The sequence below is a fragment of the Argopecten irradians genome, chromosome 3, assembly GCF_041381155.1.
Source record: "Argopecten irradians isolate NY chromosome 3, Ai_NY, whole genome shotgun sequence".
Taxonomy (NCBI): domain Eukaryota; kingdom Metazoa; phylum Mollusca; class Bivalvia; order Pectinida; family Pectinidae; genus Argopecten; species Argopecten irradians.
In genome coordinates, this window is record NC_091136.1 from 62,353,547 (window position 1) to 62,368,158 (window position 14,612).

At 37.4% G+C, this 14,612-nt stretch overlaps 1 protein-coding gene across 5 annotated transcripts in view; it reads right to left on the reverse strand.

Annotated features, from left to right (window-relative positions):
• LOC138319319 (protein sel-1 homolog 1-like) overlaps positions 1 to 14,612 on the reverse strand; it is a 46,533-nt gene that overhangs the window by 4,559 nt on the left and 27,362 nt on the right. For all 5 annotated transcript variants that reach the window (XR_011207991.1, XM_069262390.1, XM_069262391.1 and 2 more), the window contains 8 exons: positions 11,687 to 11,743; positions 11,301 to 11,369; positions 9,578 to 9,655; positions 7,153 to 7,215; positions 1,303 to 1,390; positions 705 to 853; positions 375 to 540; positions 19 to 266 (listed from right to left, as the gene is read on the reverse strand). Coding sequence is in view for 4 of the 5 variants with exons in the window: in XM_069262390.1 (XP_069118491.1) it covers positions 19 to 266; positions 375 to 540; positions 705 to 853; positions 1,303 to 1,390; positions 7,153 to 7,215; positions 9,578 to 9,655; positions 11,301 to 11,369; positions 11,687 to 11,743 (918 nt within the window). In the remaining variant the exon portion in view is untranslated. The remainder of the gene's footprint in view (positions 1 to 18; positions 267 to 374; positions 541 to 704; positions 854 to 1,302; positions 1,391 to 7,152; positions 7,216 to 9,577; positions 9,656 to 11,300; positions 11,370 to 11,686; positions 11,744 to 14,612) is intronic.

Below are 14,612 nucleotides of genomic sequence, written 5' to 3' on the forward strand. Positions count from 1 at the left end.
AGGCAGTTTAAGTTTTACCTGTTTAAGTCCTAATCCCTTTTCATGCATGTAGCCGAGGTTGAACATGGCCTGAGCGTTATGCTGCTGTTCTGATGCTACTCTGTAGTGAGACGCAGCCGTTTCATAGTCTATCTTTGTCCCCTGACCATAGTAATGGTAGTCTCCCATCTTCACGCGGGCTGCTGTAGACCCCTGAGCAGCTGCACGTGCCCACTGTAATAATGCACGCTCATAGATCTCGGATTCCTGGAAATCCCCTACATCACCTATAGACACATGAATAGTGAGGATTAACATGAGCATCAACTTTCATTAATCACTTAGAACAGGTTACCCCTAAAATGTTACGCTGTATAATAAATGATTGGTTATACCTTGGTCGAGTATGAAGGCTACATTCGACTGGGCCACCTCATATCCAAGCTCAGCTAGAAAGGTGTACTTGACAAGGGACTGGAAGAGATTTCCCTCCTTGTACAGACCATGGGCCTCAGACAACATCTCCGCCCAACGACCACGCTCTGCTACATTCTTAAACAGCTGTAATGCAAAAGAATCTATTGACATTTCTGACACACCTACACTATATTTTCACTTAGTATTGGAGAAAATGATTTTCATAAAGTCAAAATTATTTGATACTTGAGATTCAGACCAGAAATGAACACAGGAAGTAAATACAATGTAACAGAATGTAAGCTGACCTCCACTGCAGTATGACAGTTTCTCAGAACTCCTGTACCAGTAGCATGCATCTGCGCCAGGTTAAAGAAGGCCAAAACATGGCCACCTTGTGAGGCAAGGTTGAAGTATTTCACAGCCAGCTTATAGTCCCTCCTTACTCCTTTGCCACCTACAAAATTTACAATTTAGTCCTACATCCGTGACTTTAAGGAACAGTTCAGAAGGTCAACTAGAATATGATGGAACTATTGTATTGCACTGTTATTACCTTCTTGTCCAACATTCACAAGAGGTAAAGTTTATATCATACTAGTTAGAGTAGAATGGGCTACATTATACTAGCTTTGGTAAGATGAACACACCAGGTATTCATCTTGACCATCAAGTTTACACAAATAACAATTTCACATGGATGTAAAGTTAAAACAGAATCCAGTCTATTACAATTTTTAATGTCATTTAATTGTGTTGAAACGGTTGTAGAATAATCAATTACAAAAATGTGACACAAATCTCCCACCTCTATACACCAAAGAGGACGGACTGGGGACAAGGTATGGGTTCCAGGTCTAACACTATTTACCCCTTTTAGCCCCTTGTAGAGAGGAGGATACTTACTGAAGTACATGAGTCCAAGTTGAAGTTGAGACTCCATCCAGCCCTGCTCAGCAGCTTGTGTGAAGTACTGGAAGGCTTTAAGGTAATCCTACAAAATAAATAAAGTCTGTAAGGGTAATCCTACAAAATATAGTTTGTAAGGGTAATCCCACAAAACACAATTTTTGTGGGTAAGTCTACAAAACACAGTTTTTGTGGGTAATCCTACAAAACATAGTTTGTGTAGGTAAGCCTACAAAACATAGTTTGTGTGGGTAAGCCTACAAAACAGCTTGTGTTGGTAAGCCTACAAAACATAGTTTGTGTGGGTAAGCCTACAAAACATAGCTTGTGTGGGTAAGCCTACAAAACATAGCTTGTGTGGGTAAGCCTACAAAACATAGCTTGTGTGGGTAATCCTACAAAACAGTTTGTGTGGGTGAGCCTACAAAACAGTTTGTGTGGGTAAGTCTACAAAACAGTTTGTGTGGGTAAGCCTACAAAACATAGTTTGTGTGGGTAAGCCTACAAAACATAGTTTGTGTGGTAATCCTACAAAACAGTTTGTGTTGGTAAGCCTACAAAACTAGTTTGTGTGGTAAGCCTACAAAACATAGTTTGTGTGTGGGTAAGCCTACAAAACATAGTTTGTGTGGGTAAGCCTACAAAACATAGTTTGTGTGGGTAAGCCTACAAAACATAGTTTGTGTGGGTAAGCCTACAAAACAGTTTGTGTGGGTAAGTCTACAAAACAGTTTGTGTGGGTAAGCCTACAAAACATAGTTTGTGTGGGTAAGCCTACAAAACAGTTTGTGTGGGTAAGCCTACAAAACATAGTTTGTGTGGGTAAGCCTACAAAACATAGTTTGTGTGGGTAAGCCTACAAAACATAGTTTGTGTGGGTAAGCCTACAAAACAAGTTTGTGTGGGTAAGCCTACAAAACATAGTTTGTGTGGGTAACCTACAAAACAGTTTGTGTGGGTAAGCCTACAAAACATAGTTTGTGTGGGTAAGCCTACAAAACATAGTTTGTGTGGGTAAGCCTACAAAAATGTAGTTTGTGTGGGTAAGCCTACAAAACAGTTTGTGTGGTAAGCCTACAAAACAGTTTGTGTGGGTAAGCCTACAAAACAAGTTTGTGTGGGTAAGCCTACAAAACATAGTTTTGTGTGGGTAAGCCTACAAAACATAGTTTGTGTGGGTAAGCCTACAAAACTAGTTTGTGTGGGTAAGCCTACAAAACATAGTTTGTGTGGGTAAGCCTACAAAACACAGTTTTGTGTGGGTAAGCCTACAAAACATAGTTTGTGTGGGTAAGCCTACAAAACAGTTTGTGTGGGTAAGCCTACAAAACATAGTTTGTGTGGGTAAGCCTACAAAACATTTGTGTGGGTAAGCCTACAAAACATAGTTTGTGTGGGTAAGCCTACAAAACAGTTTGTGTGGGTAAGCCTACAAAACATAGTTTGTGTGGGTAAGCCTACAAAAAACAGCTTGTGTGGGTAAGCCTACAAAACATAGTTTGTGTGGGTAAGCCTACAAAACATAGCTTGTGTGGGTAAGCCTACAAAACATAGTTTGTGTGGGTAAGCCTACAAAACATAGTTTGTGTGGGTAATCCTACAAAACAGTTTGTGTGGGTAAGCCTACAAAACAGTTTGTGTGGGTAAGCCTACAAAACAGTTTGTGTGGGTAAGCCTACAAAACATAGTTTGTGTGGGTAAGCCTACAAAACATAGTTTGTGTGGGTAAGCCTACAAAACAGTTTGTGTGGGTAAGCCTACAAAACAGTTTGTGTGGGTAAGCCTACAAAACATAGTTTGTGTGGGTAAGCCTACAAAACATAGTTTGTGTGGGTAAGCCTATAAAACATAGTTTGTGTGGGTAAGCCTACAAAACAGCTTGTGTGGGCTTCAAAACATAGTTTGTGTGGGTAAGCCTACAAAACATAGTTTGTGTGGGTAAGCCTACAAAACATAGTTTGTGTGGGTAAGCCTACAAAACATAGTTTGTGTGGGTAAGCCTACAAAACAGTTTGTGTGGGTAAGCCTACAAAACATAGTTTGTGTGGGTAAGCCTACAAAACATAGTGGTTAGTTGTGTGGGTAAGCCTACAAAACATAGTTTGTGTGGGTAAGCCTACAAAACAGTTTGTGTGGGTAAGCCTACAAAACAGTTTGTGTGGGTAAGCCTACAAAAATAGTTGTGTGGGTAAGCTACAAAACATAGTTTGTGTGGGTAAGCCTACAAAACAGTTTGTGTGGGTAAGCCTACAAAACAGTTTGTGTGGGTAAGCCTACAAAACAAGTTGTGTGGGTAAGCCTACAAAACAGTTTGTGTGGGTAAGCCTACAAAACATAGTTTGTGTGGGTAAGCCTACAAAACATAGTTTGTGTGGGTAAGCCTACAAAACAGTTTGTGTGGGTAAGCCTACAAAACATAGTTTGTGTGGGTAAGCCTACAAAACATAGTTTGTGTGGGTAAGCCTACAAAACATAGTTTGTGTGGGTAAGCCTACAAAACATAGTTTGTGTGGGTAAGCCTACAAAACATAGTTTGTGTGGGTAAGCCTACAAAACAGTTTTTTGTGGGTAAGCCTACAAAACAGTTGTGTGGGTAAGCCTTGTTTGTGTGGGTAAGCCTACAAAACATAGTTTGTGTGGGTAAGCCTACAAAACATAGTTTGTGTGGGTAAGCCTACAAAACAGTTTGTGTGGGTAAGCCTACAAAAAACAGTTTGTGTGGGTAAGCCTACAAAACATAGTTTGTGTGGGTAAGCCTACAAAACATAGTTTGTGTGGGTAAGCCTACAAAAACAGTTTTGTGTGGGTAAGCCTACAAAACATGTTGTGTGGGTAAGCCTAAAACATAGTTTGTGTGGGTAAGCCTACAAAACATAGCTTGTGTGGGTAAGCCTACAAAACATAGTTTGTGTGGGTAAGCCTACAAAACATAGTTTTGTGTGGGTAAGCCTACAAAACATAGTTTGTGTGGGTAAGCCTACAAAACATAGTTTGTGTGGGTAAGCCTATAAAACATAGTTTGTGTGGGTAAGCCTACAAAACAGCTTGTGTGGGTAAGCTTACAAAACATAGTTTGTGTGGGTAAGCCAACAAAACATAGTTTGTGTGGGTAAGCCTACAAAACATAGTTTGTGTGGGTAAGCCTACAAAACAGTTTGTGTGGGTAAGCCTACAAAACAGTTTTTGTGGGTAAGCCTACAAAACATAGTTTGTGTGGGTAAGCCTACAAAACATAGTTTGTGTGGGTAAGCCTACAAAACATAGTTTGTGTGGGTAAGCCTACAAAACATAGTTTGTGTGGGTAAGCCTACAAAACAGTTTGTGTGGGTAAGCCTACAAAACAGTTTGTGTGGGTAAGCCTACAAAACATAGCTTGTGTGGGTAATCCTACAAAACAGTTTGTGTGGGTAAGCCTACAAAACATAGCTTGTGTGGGTAAGCCTACAAAACGTAGTTTGTGTGGGTAAGCCTACAAAACGTAGTTTATTTGGGTAATCCTACAAAACAGTTTGTGTGGGTAAGCCTACAAAACATAGTTTGTGTGGGTAAGCCTACAAAAAAGTTTGTGTGGGTAAGCCTACAAAACGTAGTTTATTTGGGTAATCCTACAAAATATAGTTTGTAAGGGAGATCCTACAAAACACAGTTTTTGTGGGTAAGTCTACAAAACACAGTTTGAGTGGGTAAGCCTACAAAACATAGTTTGTGTGGGTAAGCCTTCAAAACATAGTTTGTGTGGGTAAGCCTACAAAACAATTTGTGTGGATAAGCCTACGAAACAGTTTGTGTTGGTAAGCCTAAAAAAACATAGTTTGTGTGGGTAAGCCTACAAAAATAGCTTGTGTGGGTAAGCCTACAAAACATAGTTTGTGTGGGTAAGCCTACAAAACATAACTGTGTGGGTAAGCCTACAAAACAGTTTGTGTGGGTAAGCCTACAGTTTGTGTGGGTAAGCCTTATAGCTTGTGTGGGTAAAATGGGTAAGCCTACAAAACATAGTTTGTGTGGGGTAACCTACAAAACATAGTTTGTGTGGGTAAGCCTACAAAACAAGTTTTGTGAGGGGTAAGCCCTACAAAACATAGCGTTTTTGTGTGGGTAAGGGCCTACAAAACTAAGTTTTACAAAAACGAATTATGTACAACTAGGGCCCTAGGGGCACCTACATATGAAATTTGAGAAAGATCCCTTCAGTACTTTGTGAGATATAGCGATAACAATCTTTAACTATCAAAATCCAAGATGGCTGCCTGGCGGCCATCCTGTTGACCGATCGATCCAAAAACGCATTATGTACAACTAGAGCCCTAGGGGCACCTACATATGAAATTTGAGACAGATCCCTTCAGTACTTTCTGAGAAATAGCGACAACAAACTTTAACTATCAAAATCAAAGATGGCTGCCTGGCGGCCATCCTGTTGACCGATCGGTCCCAAAACGCAACATGCACAACTAGGACCATAGGGGAACCTATATATAAAATTTGAGACAGATCCCTTCAGTACTTTCTGAGAAATAGCGACAACAAACTTTAACTATCAAAATCCAAGATGGCTGCCTGGCGGCCATCTTGTTGACCGATCGGTCCCAAAACGCAACATGCACAACTAGGACCCTAGGGGAACCTATATATGAAATTTGAGACAGATCCCGTCAGTACTTTCTGAGAAATAGCGATAACAAACTTTAACTATCAAAATCCAAGATGGCTGCCTGGCGGCCATCTTGTTGACCGATTGGTCCCAAAATGCAATATGCACAACTAGGGCCCTAGGGGAACCTACATATGAAATTTGAGACAGATCCCTTCAGTACTTTCTGAGAAATAGCGATAACAAACTTTAAGTATCAAAATCCAAGATGGCTGCCTGGCGGCCATCTTGTTGACCGATTGGTCCCAAAATTCAATATGCACAAGTAGGGCCCTAGGGAAACCTACATATGAAATACGAGACAGATCCCTTCAGTACTTTCTGAGAAATAGCGATAACAAGAATTGTTAACGGACGGACGGACGGACGGACGGAGGACGGACGGACGGACAGACGGAAGGACGGACGGACGGACAGACGGAAGGACGGACGGAAGGACGGACGGAAGGACGGACGGAAGGACGGACGGAAGGACCACGGACAAAAAGCGATTTGAATAGCCCACCATCTGATGATGGTGGGCTAAAAACATAGTTTGTGTGGGTAATCCTACAAAACTTCTGAAAAAAATGCTGTGCCAATCCATACAAGCTATCACATTGATTTTAACATATTTTCTCGTAACAGTGATGTCTGTAATAAACATTTTGACCCAAAATGAATTCCAAGGCTATGTTACCTCCTAACATATCATTTTATTACATAATCCGCCTGATATTCAGTGATTTCGTCCTTGTAATATTTTTGCATAAGTCACTAGTGTAATATGACCTGGAGCGATTTTTACTGGCTGGAATTCATTGTGACATCACACAGAAAATGACATCAGGAAAAATGACCTGATGTCAGAATAACGATGTCATCGGGACAAAATAGCGGCCCTTGCTGGATTTTCGGAATACATTTTGACGTGAAATTCTTTGTTATGTAGGTATTTTTAGTAATGTGATAAAAGGTATCTTATTTTTGTGTTCATTTCATATGAGATTTTATGAAATGAACACTCATGTAAGATCCTATATGTATGAATCTATATAATATTTTAGCTATCAATCCATTCTTAGTTATTGTTTGGAAACTAACAACTGGACAGACAGATACACTTACACTCTTGTTCCCTCTGGGACTAATTATTGCTACTTTAAGAAATATTTACAGTATCAAGGTTTATAATAAATTGACAATAAAATTACCTGTTCTACACCTTTACCATACATGTACATCACCCCAAGTCCGGTCTGTCCTACTGGGTTACCCTGGAAACACAAAATTCATCTCACTACATCTTAACAGGACAACAGCATTTCAACACCAACATTTTGGAACAATACATTTTGACCCAAAGGAAATCTTAAAATTCTCGAAATTCTGCATTTGTGCTCTTATAATGATTGCATATTTCAACTAGAAATATGTCTGTTAGACATTTAGTGCTCGCTAAATACTTCCTAACCTTATTTTCCGTTATGAAATCATCCTCTGCAACAGGTGTATGTAGCACTTTCACTCATTATCCTTGGGACTATTGCAAGAAGATGGTTTACGCCCTTGGTGCATTGTAATAAATACTTTCCTTTACTTAATCAGAACTTTAAATGTGAAATTACTTTGAAGTTCTTTATGATATAAAAGTGTGTTTATTATCATATTGATACGATAAACTTGTTTCTTTGTTCAAAATAGTTGTCTGCTAGAACACTGTCCAGTATCTGTGCATGTGGTGACTACCTGTGTCATGCTTGAACGCCTTTCTGGGGTACATTAGATCTAGAGCTCAGACACTCAGACTGATATTTCATAATGTGTTTTTTTTATTCTGTTTCTCTCACGCAAAGTTGTGTAATTTCTAAATATTAATTAGAACTGCAGCAAATGCAGTCTATCATGGTCACAGGGTTTAGTAAGCGATAGTGCAATGCAGTTGGCATCTGCGCATAGCGGAAATAAATTAAATATGTGGCCGGTACTAAAAGTTATCCGTTTTGTCACTTTCTTTTATTGACTATTTAAACCTGAATTGCAATGTATTGTTCCGGAAGTTTCCAAAGTTGATCAGATGCTTAGAATATCGTGAGCGATGCAAGAGTTTGTATGATATGCTGCTTGAAATTTACACAAAACAAATGCGTTTTGCACTATGAAATATCACTGTTGTTAATGTATAGTAGATTATCGCTGACAAGTATATCTTAATACATGTTTTTGAAAGTTTGGTTTCACTAAATCATGGCGAAATCTATTAAACGCAATGCAGTTGGCATCTGCGCATAGCGGATATACACAGACTCTACACCCGACAAGGAAAATAATAGTACGAGTACACTCGCACTAAAAACAACACCTATAATCCTATATCAGATATCAATATTAGTTGTTAATGAAAACAGCATATCAAATCATGTACTTAAATACAGGTAATGGAGGTGGGGTGGCCTAAAAAGCTAACAAGAGGCCCATGGGCCTTAACGGTCTTCTGAAAATCATTTCAAGAAATTATAACAGGAGGGAAGGGAAATCCAATATTTGGTGAAATAGAAACCAAAACAACAGTGTTGGGCTGAGTCACTATACAAAATCTTTACCCGTTACCAAAAGGTTGTTTGATAAAATGTGGCCAAACTTTATTGATGCATTTATGACTACTAGCTACTATTTGGGCCCTGCCCCTCCTGCCCCAGGGGGGTCAGAGCCATGATTTATACAAAATTTGTTTACATTCCCCCAAAGATGTTTCTGACCAAATTTGGTCAAAATCCAATAAGAACTTTATGACTAGTAGCTTTTCGAAGGAATGTTCCTCTATATCCCCTATTGGGCCCGCCCCTCCTGCCCCGGAGGGTCAGAGTATACAAAATCTGTTCCACTTTCCATAAAGATATTTTAGACCAAATCTGGTTGAAATTTGTTTGAAAATTAATGACAAGTAGCATTTGGAAGGAATTTTCCTCTATTTCCCCTATTGGGCCCCACCCCTTCTGCCCCAGGGGGATCAAAGCCATCATTTATATAAAATCTGTTTACATTCGCCTAAAGATATTTCTGACCAAATTTAGTCAAAATCCATTGAGAACTTAATGACAAAATTTCCCCTATTTGGCCCCACCCATCCTGCCCCAGAGAGGTCAGAGCCTTCATTTATACAAAATCTATTCCCATTCCCCTGAAGATGTTTCTGACCAAATTTGGTCAATATCTAATAAGAACTTTATAACTGGTAGCGTTTTGAAGGAATTTTTCTCTATTTCCCCTATTGCAACCCTGCCCCTCAGGCCCCAGGGAGGTCAAGAGTCACTATTCATTACAAAATCTGTCTCCCCTCCCCTAAGGATGTTTCTAGCCAAATTTGGTTAAAATCTGTTGAGAACTTTTTGACTAGTAGCGATTTAAAGGAAAAGTTTACACATGGCGGATGGTGCAAAGCATATGGCACACGTCAACAGACAGTGCACAAAGTCAATAGGTCACTCTTCAGATCAGATGACCAAAATAGACTCAAAACTTTGTTTTTCCAATCTAGCAAAAGATTAAAGATTCCTAACTTTGTTTACAAAATCATTCAGAATCAATTTTTTCTCCCATACTATGATTATAAACTTTCATGTTTACTAAGTTTCCTACCTTCTCTGCTGCCTGTCTGAAGAACTGTAACGCTGTTTGGTTATTCTGTTTGATAGCTGGACTTCCCTCTGAGTACATCTGAATACATAAATAATGACTTAAATACCAGAGCTATCTCTCTTCACATTTCATTCAACACCGAGTTCCTACAAATTCAACTCGCCACAACAAGGAAAAGCTATCTAGAATGAAATTAATGTTTATTTTACTGGACAAATTCAATTACAAAACATCAATAGCTTTGTAGTTACCATAACTTACAAGTCATCTATAGCATTAATGAAAGAGGAATCTCTTCAACGTATTTTAGCTAGAACAAAATTTTTATTTATGAGAAAACGTAGTTCTTTTAACCCGGATTATTAAGGTTTTTTATGTAATAATATATTGTGTCTTGTATGCCAAATACTGGCTGGACATTTTAAATCATGCATTCATAATAAATCATGCATTGTTTAATTAATACTATTATGTACTGGGTCGCGACCAGTTACCGTGATGTACCAGTTACCGTGATGTACCAGTTACCGTGATGTAAGTGATGTACCAGTTACCGTGATGTACCAGCTACCGTGATGTACCAGTTACCGTGATGTACCAGTTACCGTGATGTACCAGTTACCGTCCAGTTACCGTGATGTACCAGTTACCGTGCTGTACCAGTTACCGTGATGTACCAGTTACCGTGATGTACCAGTTACCGTGATTTCTGCGCACGCTCTATCTCCAGCACAATTCTTTTGGTTCATTTGCAACCGATATCGATAACAAACCTTCGTTTTAATTTGAAATCAACGTTTGTAACATTCAATCACAGCGGGGGATAGCTTGAACTCTTGACTTACTTGCATATTAATCCGAAATTCCATGAAATCACCGTTTATTTTGTTTGTCAATCGTTTTCAAAAATAATCTGCATCAAGGTATGTCAATGTATGCAAAATCATGGGTATACGGCAAGTTACAGATCAGGCATGGATGGACAGGATCGTAAAGTAGAAGGTAGTTTTTACCTGGTGCAAACATCTTGTGTTAACTTTTTTTTTCAAACAAAATAATTTTATTATGTATTTATTAAATTTCAGTAAGTTTCAGGTCATCAACAACTTTGTTTGTCTACTTCACTCCTGCTAAGAGCTGAATCCTGCTTTTAGTGCTTCCCCTGTCACCTATCCAACCCACCTTTAGACAGTCCTTTTTGATCCGTCACTGGATCCCAAAATAACAATGCATTACGATTATATTATTCCACTAAAAGATATCAAAAATATGTTGGTTGCTTTATTGAAATACATTCTAAATTTTGGTGCAATTATCAGGTTTTTAAAACCGCATTTCCTTTCTATTTTGAAATCACAGTAACTAGTCCTGTAGGTATTGTCAATCGTACCAATTATTGGTGTAAATAAATGGTGCCTGGTCAAAGAACATATTATCAAAATTAAACAATGACTATTTTTACTGAAGTATCTTGGACTAAATATTATTCATGTAGATTTTCAACGCCTTCTGTGCAGTAGTTTTGACAAAATCCTTAAAAAACCTCGAAAAAATCATGGTAACTGGTCATGACCCAGAACATATTTTTTTAATGTGTGACACATTAATAAAATATTCATTATTTATTTATCATTATTTATAGCATGCAACTCTCATTTACCTTTTGCAAATGTTAACTATTGTACCTATTTGACAATGGGTAAAGGACTCAAACATAACTGACCTTTCCTAAGAAAGCATAAGCATTGGCGTTAGCGGACTCTCCCGCCATAAGGAAGTAGTGGAGGGCTCTCTGTAACAAAAAGTAAAAGTTCACATTAACATGAATTTCACAATTACATGTATTATAATCCTCAAACCTGTACTGTGAGACAATAACTAAAACCCCTGGTGTCCGGGTAACCAATTTTTAACAGCACTTGAATTTGTTCATGGTGAAGCTCTCAGACCATTTACACAAATCTGTGTATAAAGATACTAGGTTTATCAAAGTAACCAAAATTTCTTAAAGGAAGAAGATACATCTACTTATGATATTGAACATTCTGTATCAGCGATGTTTCCTATTATGACCAGACACAGCTAGGAGAAGTGAGATGTAACACTCACCTCGTGGTTAATTCCAACACCACGACCTCCTTGGTAGTACAACTGTCCCAGGACAACCTAAAAACAGAGAAATATATAACCTAGAAACAGAGAAATATGAAACCTAGAAACAAAGGAATATGAAACCTACAAACAGAGAAAAATAAAACCTACAAACAGAGAAATATCAAACGTAGAAACAGAGAAATATATAACCTAGAAACAGAGAAATATGAAACCTAGAAACAAAGGAATATGAAACCTACAAACAGAGAAAAATAAAACCTACAAACAGAGAAATATCAAACGTAGAAACAGAGAAATATAAAACCTAGAGACACAATACCTAGAAATAGAGAAATATGAAACCTAGAAACAGAGAAATATATAACCTAGAATCGGAGAAATATAAAACCTAGAAACGGAGAAATATAAAACCTACAGAGAAATATAAAACCTAGAAAGGGAGAAATATAAAACCTAGAAACGGAGAAATATAAAACCTAGAAACAGAGAAATATAAAACCTACAAACAGAGAAATATAAAACCTACAAACAGAGAAATATAAAACCTACAAACAGAGAAATATAAAACCTACAAACAGAGAAATATAAAACCTACAAACAGAGAAATATAAAACCTACAAACAGAGAAATATAAAACCTACAAACAGAGAAATATAAAACCTACAAACAGAGAAATATAATACCTACAAACAGAGAAATATAAAACCTACAAACAGAGAAATATAAAACCTACAAACAGAGAAATATAATACCTACAAACAGAGAAATATATAACCTAGAAACAGAGAAATATGAAACCTAGAAACAGAGAAATATGAAACCTAGAAACAGAGAAATATCAAACGTAGAAACAGAGAAATATAAAACCTACAAACAGAGAAATATAATACCTACAAACAGAGAAATATAAAACCTAGAAACAGAGAAATATAAAACCTAGAAACAGAGAAAAATAAAACCTACAAACAGAGAAATATCAAACGTAGAAACAGAGAAATATAAAACCTTGAAACAGAAAAATATAAAACCTAGAAACACAATACCTAGAAATAGAGAAATATGAAACCTAGAAACAGAGAAATATATAACCTAGAATCGGAGAAATATAAAACCTAGAAACAGAGAAATATAAAACCTACAAACAGAGAAATATGAAACCTAGAAACAAAGAAATATGAAACCTAGAAACAGAGAAATATCAAACGTAGAAACAGAGAAAAATAAAACCTACAAACAGAGAAATATCAAACGTAGAAACAGAGAAATATGAAACCTAGAAACAGAGAAATATGAAACCTAGAAACAGAGCAATATAAAACCTAGAAACAGAGAAATATAATACCTACAAACAGAGAAATATAAAACCTACAAACAGAGAAATATGAAACCTAGAAACAAAGAAATATGAAACCTAGAAACAGAGAAAAATAAAACCTACAAACAGAGAAATATCAAACGTAGAAACAGAGAAATATCAAACCTAGAAACAGAGAAATATAAAACCTAGAAACAGAGAAAAATAAAACCTACAAACAGAGAAATATCAAACGTAGAAACAGAGAAATATCAAACCTAGAAACAGAGAAATATAAAACCTAGAAACAGAGAAATATGAAACCTAGAAACAAAGAAATATGAAACCTAGAAACAGAGAAAAATAAAACCTACAAACAGAGAAATATCAAACGTAGAAACAGAGAAATATCAAACCTAGAAACAGAGAAATATAAAACCTAGAAACAGAGAAATATAAAACCTACAAACAGAGAAATATAAAACCTAGAAACTACAAACAGAGAAATATCAAACCTAGAAACAGAGAAATATCAAACCTAGAAACAGAGAAATATAAAACCTACAAACAGAGAAATATAAAACCTACAAACAGAGAAATATAAAACCTACAAACAGAGAAATATAAAACCTACAAACAGAGAAATATAAAACCTACCAACAGAGAAATACAAGAGGCCCAGAGGGCCTGTATCGCTCACCTGGTTTGTAATGTCAAGTCATGTTCTGAATAGAGGTTCATTGTTTCTTTTCGGAAGGAATTTGAATATTTACCTCTTATTTCCCTATTGGGCCCCGCCCTTCCTACCCCTGGGGGGTCAGAGCCAAAATTTATACAAGTTCTGTTTTCCTTCCCCCAAGGATGTTTGTGGCCAAATTTGGTTACAATCCATGCAGAACTCTAGGACAAGTAGCGATTTATAGGATTTACCTCTATTTCCCCTATTGGGCCCCGCCCCTCCTGCCCCCGGGGAGTCAGAGCCAAAATTTATACAAGTTCTGTTCCCCTTCCCTCAAGGATGTTTGTGGCCAAATTTGGTTACAATCCATGCAGAACTCTAGGACAAGTAGCGTTTTATAGGATTTACCTTTATTTTCCCTATTGGACCCCGCCCCTCCTGCCCCCGGGGGGTCAGAGCCAAAATTTATACAAGTTCTGTTCCCCTTCCCTCAAGGATGTTTGTGACTAAATTTGGTTACAATCCATGCAGAACTCTATGACTAGTAGCGATTTAAAGGAAATGTTGATGGACGGACAACGGACGACGGACAGACGACGGACGCCGCGCCATGACATAAGCTCACTGGTTCTTCGGGCCAGGTGAGCTAATAAAACCTAGAAACAGAGAAATATAAAACCTACAAACAGAGAAATATAAAACCTACAAACAGAGAAATATAAAACCTACAAACAGAGAATATATAACCTAGAAACAGAGGAATATATAACCTAGAAACAGGGGAATATGAAACCTTGAAACAGAGAAATATAAAACCTACAAACAGAGAAATATAAAACCTACAGAGAAATATAAAACCTACAAACAGAGAAATATAAAACCTACAAATAGACAAATATGAAACCTACAAACAGAGAAAATTAAATACATATTGATTGACCAGTTCA